Source organism: Manis javanica, chromosome 9, assembly GCF_040802235.1.
Source record: "Manis javanica isolate MJ-LG chromosome 9, MJ_LKY, whole genome shotgun sequence".
In the NCBI taxonomy this organism is placed as follows: Eukaryota; Metazoa; Chordata; class Mammalia; order Pholidota; family Manidae; genus Manis; species Manis javanica.
Window position 1 is genome coordinate 124648332 of NC_133164.1, and position 14490 is coordinate 124662821.

Genomic DNA, 14490 nt, shown 5'->3' on the forward strand with positions numbered 1-14490 from the left:
ACGGCCTGTAAAAATGAAAGCACTTTCGGGTCAGAAAAGGAGAGTAAGAACAGCCTCCCTGTCTAGGGCTGGGATAAAGATGGCTCACCTGGGTTGCTGTTTAACAGATTTAGGTAGACCAACTATTTTAAGGAAAAAGTTATAATATTGTCATTCAAAGCTATTATTTGCATTATTTTGCAAGAGCAAAACATTGTGAGTTCGTAGGCGCAACCCCAAACCTTCCCAGAAACAAAAGATGTAATCTATTTTCCACTGGCCAGGCTGGTGACAAGCGGATGCCACAGGGCTAGGAAGTGGCTTCTGAGCCCCACCCCAGCTTTACCCTGGACGTGGAGAGCAGCCATCGGGAAGGTCCCTCCCTGACGGGTGCTGCGCACAGCGGGGAAGCTGAGGCCCTAAGGTCACAACCTCCCACCCTGGCTCGTGCGCCTGCGCCTAATTCCTCACACATGAAGTAGGCTGGTGCCTCCCGGCCCGTGGGGCATTGTGACAACCCGCAGGTGCCGAGCACAATCAGCTCAACCCCACCGCGCTTGCCGAGGGAAGCCGCTGCGAGAGCGGGGCGCCTTTGCTGCCGAGCGGCTGTGCCTGGCGGCCGGACCCCCAGGGAGGGTGCCCAGCCTCTGCACCTCCGCTGCTGTCCTCGCCATAGTGATGGCCGCTATCTGCCTCAGAAGCCAGCCCCTGCCGTCCTAGCAGAGCAGGAAAGTGTCCTTTCTGGCCCTGTTGTTTGCTGTTTGTCCTCTAGCCATGGCTCCTGTATGAGCTAGGATCCCATCAGTTCTGACAGAATCCCAAAGCCCGAATCAAATGAGCCTGCGCAAAGCAGAAGGTGCTGCCTCACCCAGGTGAAAAGCTGGGGGTGGGCTTTGGGGTCCCACTGGGTCAGAGGCCCGAGCTCCGCTTTCCTCTGCCGCAGCCGCCGCCCTGGAGCTGTGGTGCCCTGCCTGATGCCCACTGTCCTGCGGAAGGCAGCTTGTGTCCCCAGGCTGCAGGAGACCCCTGGCCTGAGGCCCGCCGGCTCAGCGGCTGACATGGGGCGCAGGCCAGGCCACTGGGTCCCTGAGCAAAGCCCTCGAATGGGCAACTGCTGTGTTAGGCAAGAGTGGCCCGGGTGTGGCACCCTTGGCCCTCGCTGGCCTGGAAGTGAGCTTCCTGGTGGAGGTGGCACACGGGTGTCCGCTGCACCCCTGCAGGCCCTTCGGGGGGACTGGGCAGGACCCTCCTGGACCGTGGGCCCTCGAGCAAAGGAGACCTCGTGGTTGCTGCAGCGTGGTGTCCTCGAAGGAATAAAGACCACCTGCCATTTGTGTTGGTTCCACGGTGCTGAAATAAATCGCCATACCAGGGTCTTAAACCAACAGGTCATTCTCACATTCCAGAGGCCAGAAGTCCAAGATCAAGGCATCAGAAGGCCCGTGCCCCACCCCCAGCCCCCATGGCTGGAGGGCACCCTCCTCCCTGCCTCTTCCAGCTTCGGTAGGTGGGCAACAGTCCTTGGTGTTCTTGGCTTGCAGGCACGTGGCTCTGCCTTCTGCCCTGGTCATCGCCCCACGCTGTCCTTTGTCCTCTCCTGCCTTATGAAGCACTAGCAGATCAGGCCAGGGCCACCCTAGTGACCGCCGCTGGCCCACCCGCATCTGCCACAGGTGTGCAGGGTAAAGGTCATCAGGTGCCTCATGCAGTTTGGTCTTGAGCCTGACGTCCTGGGCAGGTGTCCAGGTGGGGGTGGGGGGAGGTGACCGGTGACTGAGGCTCTAGACTTGAGGGTGCCTGGAATGGGTGCACAGGGTGAGACTGGGCATGGAGGCCAACAAGAAAGGGCTTTGTGGTGCTCCAGGGAAGGGGTGGGTCAGAAACACATGCCACCCCTAGACACAGTGTAGAATCCCTGAGCCCCAAATGTACAGATCTCTGAGAACACCCCAAACTTAAAAGGCAAGTCTGACAGCGATGACTCAGGTGTATGGCCAAAGGGAGCCGCTTCTTTCTCAGTCCCAGCCGCAGCTGTGAGGTTTACTTGCACAGGCTTTTAAAATTTTTCAGCAGATTAAGGTAAAATAACTTCTCCATAACTGATTTTTTTATGTGATGCCAGCCTCCACACTCGGGTAAAGGCTGATTTCCCCAGGCAGGCGTCCTTCCCGCTCAGCCCAGGCTTCCTGTGGGCAGAAGGCGCTATCAGACGGAGGCACACACACCTGCCGTTGGTTTAGAGGCATCGGACGCCCAGCGCGCTCCTGAGTGGGACAAGGGCAAAGTGCCCACAGCTGGCTCAGAACGTGGCCCAAGAAAAGTCAGGTACTCGGGCTTGATCGCAGGTGTCGGACATGCCTTTGATAAGCGAGGAATGGAACTGGACGTGGGACTGGCTAGCACCTGCCCAGGGACCCTGCCAGTGCGTGGGCGAAGCCCACAAGAGGGAGGGTAGCCCCAGGCAAGAGGGGGCCCGGCGTGTCCCCAGCAGGGCTGCTGGGCAGGAGGACAGAGCACCCGCCCTCAGCGCAGCTCCAGTCGGGCCAGCGGGCCCTCGGGCCCTCCTGGCCTGTCCCCAGCGCCCACATCACAGGTTGGCGTCTCCATGGCAGTTGTGCTCAAACACAAAAGCCCAGGCAACAGTGACCACCCCATCTAGAAGGTCTGGGCAGGGTGGATGGCTACCGAGTGCGCTCCGGCAGAAAGGATTTGGCATCCAAAGGGACTTGGAAAATGGTAAGGTTCTCCGGGTGTATTTGCCCCAATAATCCAGAGAAACAACAGTAATCTAAAAATAGTCTTGTTTTCTGTCCTAAGCTCCTTTTAACTTCGTTAGTCATCACCAATTCTTAAAATAAAATCCGTGTAACGTCTCTCCTAGTAGCAGCTATAAACACACCTCGAGAGGAGGCCGGAGGACCGGGCGGCGGAGGGGCGCTGGGGGGGCCGCGGGGGCGCGGCCGCGCTGCGCCCGCCTCCGGAACTCCCCGCGCCTGGCGCGCCGCCACCGTGGTCCCGGCAACGGCATTAAACACAGGGAAACAGACGGGGATCCCGTCACCCGGGCGGGGAATAAGGAGAGCATTGAGAGCGGGCAGGAAAAGAGCTTTTCTGGGTGGAGCAAAAATTATTTATTAAAGAGGAGGAGGGGGGCGCCGGGGAGGAGGAGCGACGGCGGCCGCGGCCCCGCAGAGACCTCGCCCCGCGCCGGCCGCGGGGGTCCGCAGGGCGCGGGAGGGGCGCGGCCATCATCTCAGGGCAGCCAGACCGCCCCTCGCCCCCCAAGCCCGCCGCACTCGCTGCTCCGCGCCTACGTGCGTGTCGGGCGGGGGCGGCGCCGAGGAGCGGCTGCGGCGGGAGAGAAGCGCTCCGCGCAGAGGGCTGGCGCCCGGGTGGGGGCCCGGGACGGCCGGCCGACGAGCCGCTTGCCGGGAGGGGCGCGTGCGGCGCGGCCCCGCGCCCCCTGGCGGCCGCCGGCGCGGGATTCCTCCCCCTCGTCCCCCTCGGGCCGCCCGCCACGGAGTCCCCCCCGGGGCCCCTCCCTGCGCCTGGGGCGCCGAGGCACGTGCCAGGCCCGGCTCTGGGCGTGGGAGCAGATTTGCAGGCGGCCACACCGCCTGGGAAACCTGGGCGGAGGGAGGGTTTCGCTCCTGCTTGCGACGCCGCCGTGGGCCCTGCTGTGCCTTAGTGTCGCGCCCTTGAGGCCGCCCGTCCCTTCCCCGGTCCGGGACGCGGAGACACCTGGGGCACCCCCACCCCCAGCGTGCTGCAGGCCGCCCGGGTCCGCGCTGCGGGCGCGCCTTTTGCTTCAGGTTTTTTCGACCCACAGAAGGGCGTCGTGAAACAAATTCATAACTTTTATTCGCCAGACGCATCAGCGCCCCAGCGCCGCGGCCCCTTCAAGCAGCGCCCAGACGAGCACCGTCAGTCCTGGACGCCCAGCCGGAGGGGAGGCCGCGGCGTGGAGAGGAGGGTGCAGGGGAGCCCCGCTCCCCGGGGAGCTCCAGCCCCACCCCCGCCGGGGGGGGGGACCCCGGAGGCGCGCCTGCGCAGCGCCCCTGCCCCGCTGCGCCCCCGGCTCTCCCCGACCTCCCCCCGCTGGGCCTCTTGGATATTTACGGAATAAAAATGACAGTAACTCCGCGTCCCGGGACCGCCGTGCAATCTGTTAGTAATTTAGCGGGATGGGAATTTCCTTTCTCGGGCCTGCCAGTGGAAGCGCTTTTCCAAATTCCCACAGCGGGGGAAGCCTGCGCTTTTACATAATGACTTCGGCAGGGCTCTCTCCCGCCTCCGCCGCCCCTCCCTGGAGCCGAGGGGGCCCTGGGACGCCCGCATCCCGGCCAGACTGCTGGCCGTGCGCCCCCGGCAGCCCCCCGTGCGCCCCGCGGGCCTGGCGCGCGGCGGCCGTGCGCGGGGCGGGGCGGCGCTCGGCGACTTGTCCTCCGGGCCCCGCGCCGGCTCGGGCGGGCGGGGGCGTGATGTCACGGCAGGGAGGGGGCGCGGGAGCGGCCGGGCCGGCGGGGAGGCGGGGGAGGTGTTTTCCAGCTTTAAAAAGGCAGGAGGCGCAGCTCGGCCCTGCGTCAGAGCCAGACTTGGAGAGTCAGAACTTGCCGGCACAGTCACCGCCAGGTCGGGGCGCCGGCGCGGGGACAGGGGCGCGGGCACACCCTCCGAGCCCCACCGCCGCCACCCCGCTTGGGTGCCCGGGCCGCGGCCGGTCGCCCCGCGCACACACGCCCCCAAAGACATTTCCACGGGGCGCGCGGCGCTGAGCCCGGGCCGGCGCGCGTCCGCGGGGAGAGGTCTGCCTCCGGGACACCCGGCCGGGGCGGCGGCGCCCGCCCCGCTCCTCCCGCCGCGCCCGCTCCTCCTCCTCCCCGCCGCGTGGATGCCAAGTACCCGTTTTCCAGTCCCTTCCAAGTTTCCGCTCGGCCCTCCGGCTGCAGTCTGCGGGATCGGAGAAACTTTGGGGCCCGCGCCGCCCGCCCGCGGCACCATGAAGTCTGCGGAGGAAGGTAAGCCGGCGCGCCCGCCCCTCCCCCCGCGGCCCCCGCCCCGCCCGCGCCCCCAGCCGCGCGCCCGCGGGGTCCCGGTCCCGGGGAGGCGAGCAGGCCGGGCCGCGGTCTGCGCGGCGGGAGGGGGCGCGGGAGGCCCCGGAGCGCGGCGGGCGCGCTGCACAGCTTGGGAAGCGGTGTCCCCCTGGTGTTTCCCCGGAGCAGCCCTGATTCCGAGCGCGCCCTCTTGCCAATAGGTGTCTCCCCTCCTCCAGCGCCGAGCGCGCGGTCGGCCTTCGGCGGTGCAGCCTCGCGGTGGATCCCGGCTGCAGAAACTCGGGTCAAACGCGGGCGGTTTGGGCACGGGCGAGGTCAGGGCGGTCAGGACCACAAAGGACACGCTGGGATGAAGTGAGCTTTCTTCGGGAACGAAGGGTGGCCCGGTTCTTCCCCAGTGGGGCAAAGCCACCCCGCGGCTTCGAACACCGGCCACGTAACGTGAGGTGTGGGGGTTCTGCGCCCCGCCGCGGGTCTAGGTGGTGGCGATTCTCTCCGGGTGCCGGCTCCGCACTCCGCCTCCAGGTTGTTGAGCTTGCTGTTGTTGCTGTTGAGGATTACATGTAGTGATCAAGTGCGGTGCCCCAACACAGCCCCTAATTTGAGCTATTTTGCATTTTTACACGCGTGAGGGTCCCAACCTTAGGAAATGGTTGACAGTTTGAAAAGGGGCCCCTGGTTTTAGCCGCTTGTTCGTAGTCGACAACGACGGCGTAAGTGCCTCCCTCGAGCCCGGTGGTGGGTGATGATGGCTGGGCACCCACCGGCGGCTCCCGCCGCACCGATAGACCCCTCCGCCTCCCCCTCAGAAAAGCCCGGCCTTGCCCAAAGCATCCGGGAACTCCGGCCGGCCGGCCCCGGGGTGACTGCAGGTGCTCTCAGAGAGGGGGGACTGGCAGTCTAGTGAAGGATTAGGGTGGCAGATGCATGGCGGAAACTGGGAGACGCCTTTCCAAATGCCTTCTCAGTACTGAGGTGTTTAAATCATCCTAAAAAACCTCACAGGGCTGCCAATACAAAATTATCCCTCCAAAGTTTATAAGGGCAGATGTCCTGACGAGCACCGGGAACCACATGCCGGGGTCTACACATTCTCATAAACACGACGGCCCCACCTGCCTTAGAACTGCAGTTTTCAAAGACTGCCAGCCCCAAGAACTTGTCCTGAACACGGGTGACCATAAGAGCGTACACTCAATATAAGGTTAGGTTTTCAGTGTTGTGATGTTATTTTCTGGTGTTTTGTTGTTTAAATGTAATCAGGTAATGATTTCAGGATGAGCTCTTGCTATTAGGAAAGCTTAAAAAATTTTTGTTGAGGTTTTTGATTTTAAATCTTTGGGCACATTTTGAAAGTTTTGCCCAGGTAGTTCTTATCTTTGCCTCTTAAAGATGAGGGTTTTTCAAAGTTTTAGATTCCTTTATTTGAACAGTCAGTGGTCTGTCCTGCAGTAAAGAATCTTTCTCTTACAAGAGGAAAAATCATCTGTGGGGGCCGGGGGTGGCTGTGTTTCATGTTTCCTCCTTAACATAGTTTGAAAGTCAGCTTCCAGGTGCGGCGCCTCTTTGACTCAACGGTGTGAGTGTGTTTTATAAGGGCTGCAAAACTGGCTGACGGGAGCGTGTGATGGGCCCTTCATGGGGACAGGCTGAGGGCCAGGAGAGCAGCTCCCCGCAGGTGGAGGCCGGCCTGCCCTGTGTGGGGATGGGGGAGCTCTGTTCCCTCCCCGCAGGAGGACTGGGCCATTCGCTGCCCGTCTGCGTCTGAGCAACTCCCCAGCCCTCCCTCCAGTTTAACGAGCATCTGGGTTTGAGCTCAGCAAGTGCTGGTGTTTCTGAAGCCCTAGGCGTGTCGCTGCGGAGAAAGCAGAGCCGCACAGGCCTTGTAGGTTGCTGCCCGCCCACCCATCCCGAGGTTGCTCCACACAGAATGCCCCTGGGCTCCCTAGAACAGAACAAAGCTCGCCCTGTTCCCCTGCCACTTAGCTTCGTGGCGTGGTTTCCTAATCCAGGTTAGAAAAGGCCCCGGCCCCCAGGCCCGCCCCCGTCACAGCCCAGGCTGGGTTCTGCGCCCCGTGAGCACCCGCAGTCTCCGAGAGGAAGCGCCAAGCTAAACATTTCCATCAGGACAGGAGTGTCTGCTGAATTGGCGAATAGCTCCGAAGCGTCACAAGATGCAAGGCACTGGGGGGAGGCGGGAGCTGGTAGGAGAAGCATTTAAAAACTAGCCCCGCATCTGCTACCTGGGCTCAGGATCTGAGGAGGGGAGACAGCAGACCAGTTCAAGACAGAGCAGGCCTGACCGCTGGCTCCCGCAGGCCAGGCAACCTGGGGGGCACCCGGGCTCCCAGAAGTGTGACCCCACCTTGTCTGCGACTGTGGAGCAGAAAGTTTTAGTCTAAACAGATGGTAAAGGCTGTTATTTGTGTGTAAATTTTTAGTGGGGATGAGAAGGTGGCTGAAGTTAAAAAACAAAACCGAAAAGAGAAAATGAAGTGTTGAGGCTTCTCAAGAGAAAACAGAACTTCCATTTGCCTGAAGGTCAGCAAAAAACAGCAGACTAAAACAAAACAACCCCAACTTACCTCTCAAAGTGAGAACTATTATTAGAAACTAAATCAGGCCAAAGTGAACCATAGTTTTAATCACTAGGGAAAACGAGCCATTTGAAAAGGGTCCTGGGAGGGATGCGTTTGGTGTGGGGGGTGGGGGTGGGGCACTGAGGGCTCGTGATTCCCCGGTTAATCTGCTTCTGGAAAAAGCAATACCCTCGGGCCTATGGGCACTGCAGGGCAGGGGGGAGGACACAGTCTGGGAGCAGCAGAGTCGCCGGAATCCTTCCCCTCCGGACTCTGCAGTCGTGTGGCTCCCAGCCACTTAGGGAGCCGTGGCCGCCTCCGTGCTCTTGATCTTGCAGGTGGTGGTGCCGAGGCCCCGGGGAAGTCAGAACAGCTGGCAAAGGGTGCAAAGGGTGGTGCTCAGGCCTGTCCGGGTGCTGCGCCTGCAGCGAGCGTCCCGCCCCTGTGCCCAGGCCTTGGCTTTGAACCCCCTCTTCCTTCTGGGCCCCCTCGGCCTTTGAGAGCTTGGCAGCTGCTCATGGAATGATGGGCAGGTTAGTTGTGGATGCACAGGAGTGGGTTCCTGGGTTTTAGGAAGCTGGGGACCAGAGGGATTAGAGGCAAGGGTTACCGGTTGGGTTCCGGCCTGTAAGTGAAGCCCAAGTTCTGGCACTTCGGCCGACCTCTTCAGCCACAGGCGGGGGGCTGGACTATTCTCCCCCGTGTTCCCCGCTCCAAGGGGCAGAGCTTTTCTGCAGGAGGGAGAGGAAGCGCCTGCGGAAAGCACCCCCCTGGTTCCATCTGTGCCCCAGGCCCGGGGCCCCAGGCAGGACGCGCCAAGTCCTCGCTGCAGGGAGGCCCCGGAGTTTGAAAGCTTTTCAAAAACGTCCAGACGCCTTCGGCAGGCTTAGAGCAGCGTCCCCGGCTCCCCACCACCCTGCCCCTCGGGCAGCGCGCCGGCAGCCCCGCTGCGCCCCGGGCACCCAGCAGGGGTCCCAAGCGCCTGCTGCCACCCCGGCCTCCGCCTCCGCCCGCTGGGCTCGCGCCGCAGGGGGCTGCGCCCCGTGTCCCGGACCCCCCGGTGTCCCCCGGCAGGGCGGACCCCGGACCCGCGGCGTCCCTCCCGGACCCCCGGCGCAGGCGGGGGCGGCTGGCGCGCAGACCGGCCCGCAGAGTTTATTTAAGACTCGGAAGCGGGCCGCCGGCCGGGCCTGTTTGTGTCAACCCGGAAACGACGGGGGCGGGGCGGGGGCGGCGCGGGGGAGTCACGTTACCCGACGACGCGCGGCGGGCAGGGCGCGGGGCGCTGCCGGGCCGGGCGGCGCGACCACAGGTGCCCGCGGCGGGGCCCCGACTCCGACCCCGGCCCCGGCCCCACCGCGGACCCCGGGCCCCAGCCCGTCCCGACATGACGGGGCTGGAGGACCAGGAGTTCGACTTCGATTTTCTCTTCGAGTTTAACCAGAGCGGAGAGGGCGCCGCCGCGGCCGCCCCAGGTGGGTCCGCGCGGGGCCGGGAGGGGGCGCGGGTTCCAGGGGCGCAGGGCCCGGGGTTGCGGGGTCCGGGGGCGCAAGGGTCAGGGTTCCGGGGTGCAGGGGCGGGGAGGGGGAGGAGGGGTGCTGGGGTCTGAGGTGCAGGGCCCTCTGGTGTGGGGCCTGCGGGCGTGCTGCCCCTGCCCGCCTCTCGGTGCCCCCCTGCCCGCCCCTCGCCCTGACAATCCGCAAGGTCAAGGGCGGCGCCCACAGCCCCCCCACTGGCTGCATCCTGTGCCCCGGCCGTTTCAGGCCAAAAGAAAACAGGTCAAGCCTAATGGCAGGTGGGGGGTGGCGGGGAGGCCACCTGTGGGGCCGATGGGTCTCAGGCCCCCGTGTGCCAAAGGCTGGCGTGGTAAGTGCCAGGCCTCCTGCTGGCCACACCTGTTGGGGTCCTTTCCTCAGAGCTTTCCCACTGGAGGGGCTCCTCCGTCGGGGTCCAGGGCTGGGCACGGCCCCCAGGTCGGGTGACCCCTGGCCATGGGCAGAGGACGGGTCAGGCAGCCCCTCCGGATCCGTTCCTGGCCCCCCGCTCTGCATCGGCGCCCTGATGCCTCCCAGGCAGTGTGAAAGTGGAACTAGTGGTCTACGGGCAGTGGGAGCTTTTTCTTTCATTTTCTCCTCTGTAAAACTAAAGGTTCCAGTGAAACAAACAACAAATAAGCACCCTTCCAGCCCCCAGAGTGGACGCTCTTGAGTAAGAGTACCAGCTGTTGAATGGCCCCTGCCAGCCTGGGAACGGACACCCAGGAGTCTCTGCCACCAGCCCCAACTCTTTCCCCCGTCGGCCTCCTCTGCCGACTTCGTTTTTCTCTGCGTTCCTGCCCACGTGGCACTGAAGTGAGGAAGCTGAGCCGGTGCCCTTGGCACACATGCACCGGCCGCCTTTTCTGCATAATATTTTCCATGCCATGTACCACTCTTAAAAACCATGACGTCCTATTCATTTCTGAAAAATAAATGTTCCAACCAGGTGGAGGCTGCCTGATCCTCTCACCTGCCCCCCTGAATGTCTTTCTCACCTTCCCATCTTCTAGACCCTGGGCCCCTGGGAGCCGGGGAGGCGAGGGGGTGGGCGGCAGCTGCCCGGAGACTCTGGGGGAAGGCTGCCGGGCCACCCCACATTCTTGCTGGGGTCTGGCTGCCCCGGCACTGAGGGCAGATCCTGGGGGCTCGACTGACTATGCGTTCAGCACGCATCGTTAGGGAGGGGGCCTAACTCCCGACCTCTCTGTGAGAAAAATGTCCTGGACAGGGGCGTCCACCCTCCTGCGCTGTGCTGGGCCGTGGCACATCCTGTCTCGGGTGCTCTGGTGGAGGTGCTCCGTGGCTTTGGGACTTGGGGAGCTCCCAGAGTGGGGCAGGCCTCGCCCCCACCCCCCAGCCTTCCTTTGCAACCTGTGTGGTGAAGGCTGCCCTTTGAGCATGTGTCCCCCACTCGGCCTCCCAAGGGGCGGCACTGGGGACCAGCACCTGGGCCAGCTTTGGGGGAAGGGAAGCCCAAGGCAGCTGGTGGGAGCCCTGGGCGGAAACGCCAGGCAGAAGTGGAAAGGGCTCCTTTCCTCTTATCACACGTTAGAAAGAAGTTTCTAGAAAACATTCCTTTTATATATATTTTTGTGAAAGACACTTATGCTTGCTTTCTTTTTCATTAAGACTATGTTTTAGAGCAGTTTTAGGCTCACAGCAGAATGGAGGGGACGGTACAGAGATGTCCCTGCACCTCCTGCCCCACCCGCACAGCCTCCCCCACTAGCGGCACAGCCACCAGATGGGGCGTTTGTGACTATTGATGGACCTGCAGGGACACGTCTTGGTCACCCTAGCCGAGGCTGGGAAGGGCCTGCCCTGCAGGGGCCTGGTGGACGCACAGAGCCTACAGATCTGACTGTAGCCCCACACTAGGGTCAGTCTGGTGTGGACACATGGATGATGACACGTAGCCCCACCAGTGCCACACACAGTGGTTTCCGTGCCCTTGAAGTCCTTGGTGCTCCGCCTGTTCCTCCCCACCCAGCCCCCCTGGGGCTGCTGGTCTCACTGCCGCCATAGCTGTGCCTTTTTCCAGAATGTCACACAGTTGGAATCACGCATATGTAGGGTCTCAGGCTGGCTTCTTGCACACAGTGTGCATTTGAGGTTCCTCCAGCTCTTCCGGGGGCCTGACAGCTCGTTTCTTTGTAGTGCTGAAGAATGTTCCCGTCGGGATGGACCCGCGCCCGTTTACCCATCCTCCAGGAAGGACATTTGGTTGCTTCCAAGTTTTGGCAACTATGAATCGAGTCCTTTCTTGTTCTTGTTAAGTCTTACATTACATTATAGTTAATAATTGTTAAATTATTACATTGTTATATTAGGTCGTTACATTACCTTCTGTAGCCTGTAATGGGAGATAGAAATGGCTTCCCATTATTTCCGGAATGAGCCTGGGTATGAGTAACTGAGTGGCGGGTCCTGAGGTGGAGTGAGAGGTGGTGCATAGACGGTACTGACGGGTGGGCGCGCTGTCCGCGGGATGTCGGCCGGCACGGCTTGCCGCTGACCCGGTTCCCTCTAGTCGAGAGCAGTGTCCGGGCCTGCAGGGGTCAGGTGAGCCTCCGTCTGGCCTGCTGCTCGGCCGCCTGTGCTCCTGCTGGGTCTGTGGCACTCACAGGGCTCCTGTCCCCCCGGCCGGTGCCTTATTTCCCGAGTGCTCAGCAGGTGCAAACAGACAGTAACCATTTGTTGAGAAAAAAGATAATATTAAAACACTGTGCCTGGGACTATGCGGGAGTACTGTTTGCCCTGCCAGGACCTCCTCACCCTCCTGTGTCCCCAGGAGAGGCCGGGAGGCAGGCTTCCTTCTCTGGAGAGGAGGCAGAGGCCGGAGAGGCCTGTCCTTTCTGGGTGTCAGGAAATAGCTGCTGGGCTGTCAGCTGCAGGCAGGCGGGGCCCACCTTCCCGCGGCCGCCTGCCCGGGGCTCCTGTTTTCCAAGTTACTTTGGCCCAAAGCTGCCGTGGCAACTGGGGAGGAGACCGGCTGGGCCTCTGGGTCAGAGCCGACGTCTCCCCAGCTACTGGGCTGCCTCGCAGCCTCCGTGCTGGCGGTCTGCTGGCGGGCATTGTGGGTGGCATGTCTGCATGTCTGCATGTCTGCATGTCTTTGGAGGAATTTGCATTAGGTTGGTGGCCAGAGTGGTGATGGTGCCAGTGAGGGGCCTCAGGAGGCCCTCCTGTGTGTCCTGGGGCAGGAGGCCCTGCCCCGTGAAGGCTCCTGCAAGCACGGAGGCCCAGGGGCGCCAACACGCAGCATGCGGTTGGCACCCTTGGCACTTGTCCACCCAAGCAGTCCCCCTTCCTCTGTGTGTGGCCAGAATCTGAGAGGTGTTTCCATCCAGGCCAGTTATTTGTGTGGGAGGCTATTTTAATTCCACATTACGATTGTCGGAGGGAGATCACAGCTAGTAACAGACAGATGCTTTTAATTCCTTAAAACGGGAGAAGGTGACACCTGAGATACAAGGTGTGGGCGCCAGGCACCCCGATGTGCTGGGGGTCCAGCCACACCGCTGTGGTTCATTCTGCAGTGCTTGCCGTCGCCGCCTGCCTCTGTGCCCTCTCTTCCTGGCACCACCGCCCTGCGAGGCTGTCTCTGTCCGTCACCCTTGGGCCAGCCCATCTGTGGCCACCCATGGGCAGTGTGGCTGCGCCCAGGAACAGCGTCCAACAGCAGGGCCGGGCATGGAGCGCAGCTGGTGTGCCTTGTTTCCATTACCTGCAAAATCGCAATGTGGCTGGATGGGTGCCACCCATCACCCTGTGGAGAAGAGGTCTGGCCGGGCATTGGGGAGGACGGGACCTGGCTGCCAGACTTGTTCCAGTCCTATTTTGAGCCTCACATCCTGGGGTTCAACCCCAGCAAATGCTGAAGGGCCGTCTTGAGTGTGAAAGTTGAGGGCCCAGGCGGCAGGTGGCGGCCCGGTCTGTGGGCGTTGCGTCCTGCCCTGCAGAGCAAGGGCAGTGCGGGGGTCCGAACAATGCTGAGATGCTGTCGGCCTTCATGGAAGGACACAGATGTACCTTCTTGGTGGTGGTTCAGAAATAATAAAATTGTTTGGTTCTGGAAAATTATTTCTCAGGATGTAATGGAATGCTTTGACAATCGGCTCATTGAACGTGCAGAGAACTGCATTTGCAGTGGACGCTGGGCCAGCCTAGGGCAGGGCGTGTCCTGTGCTAGACACCCCCCCCCCAATGCCCGTCCATCGACGTGTCCGCAGGGAGCCTTGTGCAGCCTCTGGCTGGCGGGTGGCGGACGCTGCAGATTGGAGCCGTCAGGGATGCACAGCTCAAGTGTTCAGCGGTCAAGCCACCTTTATTACATTTTACTGCATTGACCGTTTTGGGTAGGCTCTTCGTATTTGCCTGCACTTGCGTTGCTATAATGTGCTCACCCTCACTGTGATGTAATGAATGCTGCCTGGCTAGCAGCCACGTTCTGCAGACACGGCAGCAAGTGACTCTAATGGGTGTTGACTATTTAGTGGCTCCTGACATGACATGAATCGGCCTGAATGTCTCAGGATTGTTAGGAAAGTTACTGGAAATACTTTCATTTCATGTGCTACAGTCCTTCGAGTAGTTAAATAATTCAGGTTTCAGTATGGTTTAGGAGGGCAATAAAACCCAACAGTGGAAGCTGGGAGGGAGGGAGAGAAACGAGGTACACACACTGCCCTGGCAGGGGGGCAGGACCCAGGGCGTGTGGGGGGCAGGCTGGGGCTCCCCTCTCGGGCACCCGCGGGGGACCCTTTGTTCTGCAGGAGGCAGTTAGCCGTCCTGGCCCCGCCTTCTCGTGGAATGTTCATAATGAAATCCTGGCATTTAAGGCTTTCATTTTGTAATTTGTTTAATTAAGGAAAAGTCATGCCTAGGTGAGTTGTCTTCTGTTTTGTAATAAAGGCTTTATATTTTTTCTTTTTCTCATTGAATCATGATTATTGACAGCCTTTGGTTTAAATGAAGACTGCGTCTGAGCATGTTCCGGGAGTTGGTGGGCCCCTGCCCCCTTCCCAGCCTCCATGGGCCGAGGCGGGGCTCTAGTGCCCACACGCACCCCATTCAATCTAGAGCGTCAGAGACTCTGGTGCCGACACTTGTCAGACCCGCCTCCCTCTGCTGCCCCTCCTCCCACCTGCCCTTTCATCTGCGACCTTCTAATGGTGGCGCTCAAGGCCTCCAGTGTCCTGAGCAGCTGGGGTCTCAGGCCCTGGGTGCAGGCAGCCAGTAGGGACGCCCCCAGACCTGCTCTACTGATCGCTAGGACTGTTCTTTAATTCTCAGTGACTGTCCTGCCAGTGAAGGGTGGTTCCACTGTGGGGTCTGGTG

The 14490-nt window shown here is 61.6% G+C and overlaps 1 protein-coding gene across 11 annotated transcripts in view; it reads left to right on the top strand.

Moving 5' to 3' along the window:
- The first annotated feature begins 4527 nt into the window (after positions 1-4527).
- The window catches only part of NFATC1 (nuclear factor of activated T cells 1), a 170056-nt gene continuing 160093 nt past the window's right edge, over positions 4528-14490 (top strand). For 2 of the 11 annotated variants that reach the window (XM_037007418.2, XM_037007419.2), the window contains exon 1: positions 4533-4997. In XM_037007418.2, the coding sequence (XP_036863313.2) occupies positions 4871-4997 (127 nt within the window). In that variant the 5' untranslated portion in view covers positions 4533-4870. Of the gene's footprint in view, positions 4998-8863; positions 9088-14490 lie in introns of those variants that run through there. The other 9 variants (XM_037007422.2, XM_037007421.2, XM_037007425.2 and 6 more) reach the window with 7 other exon arrangements.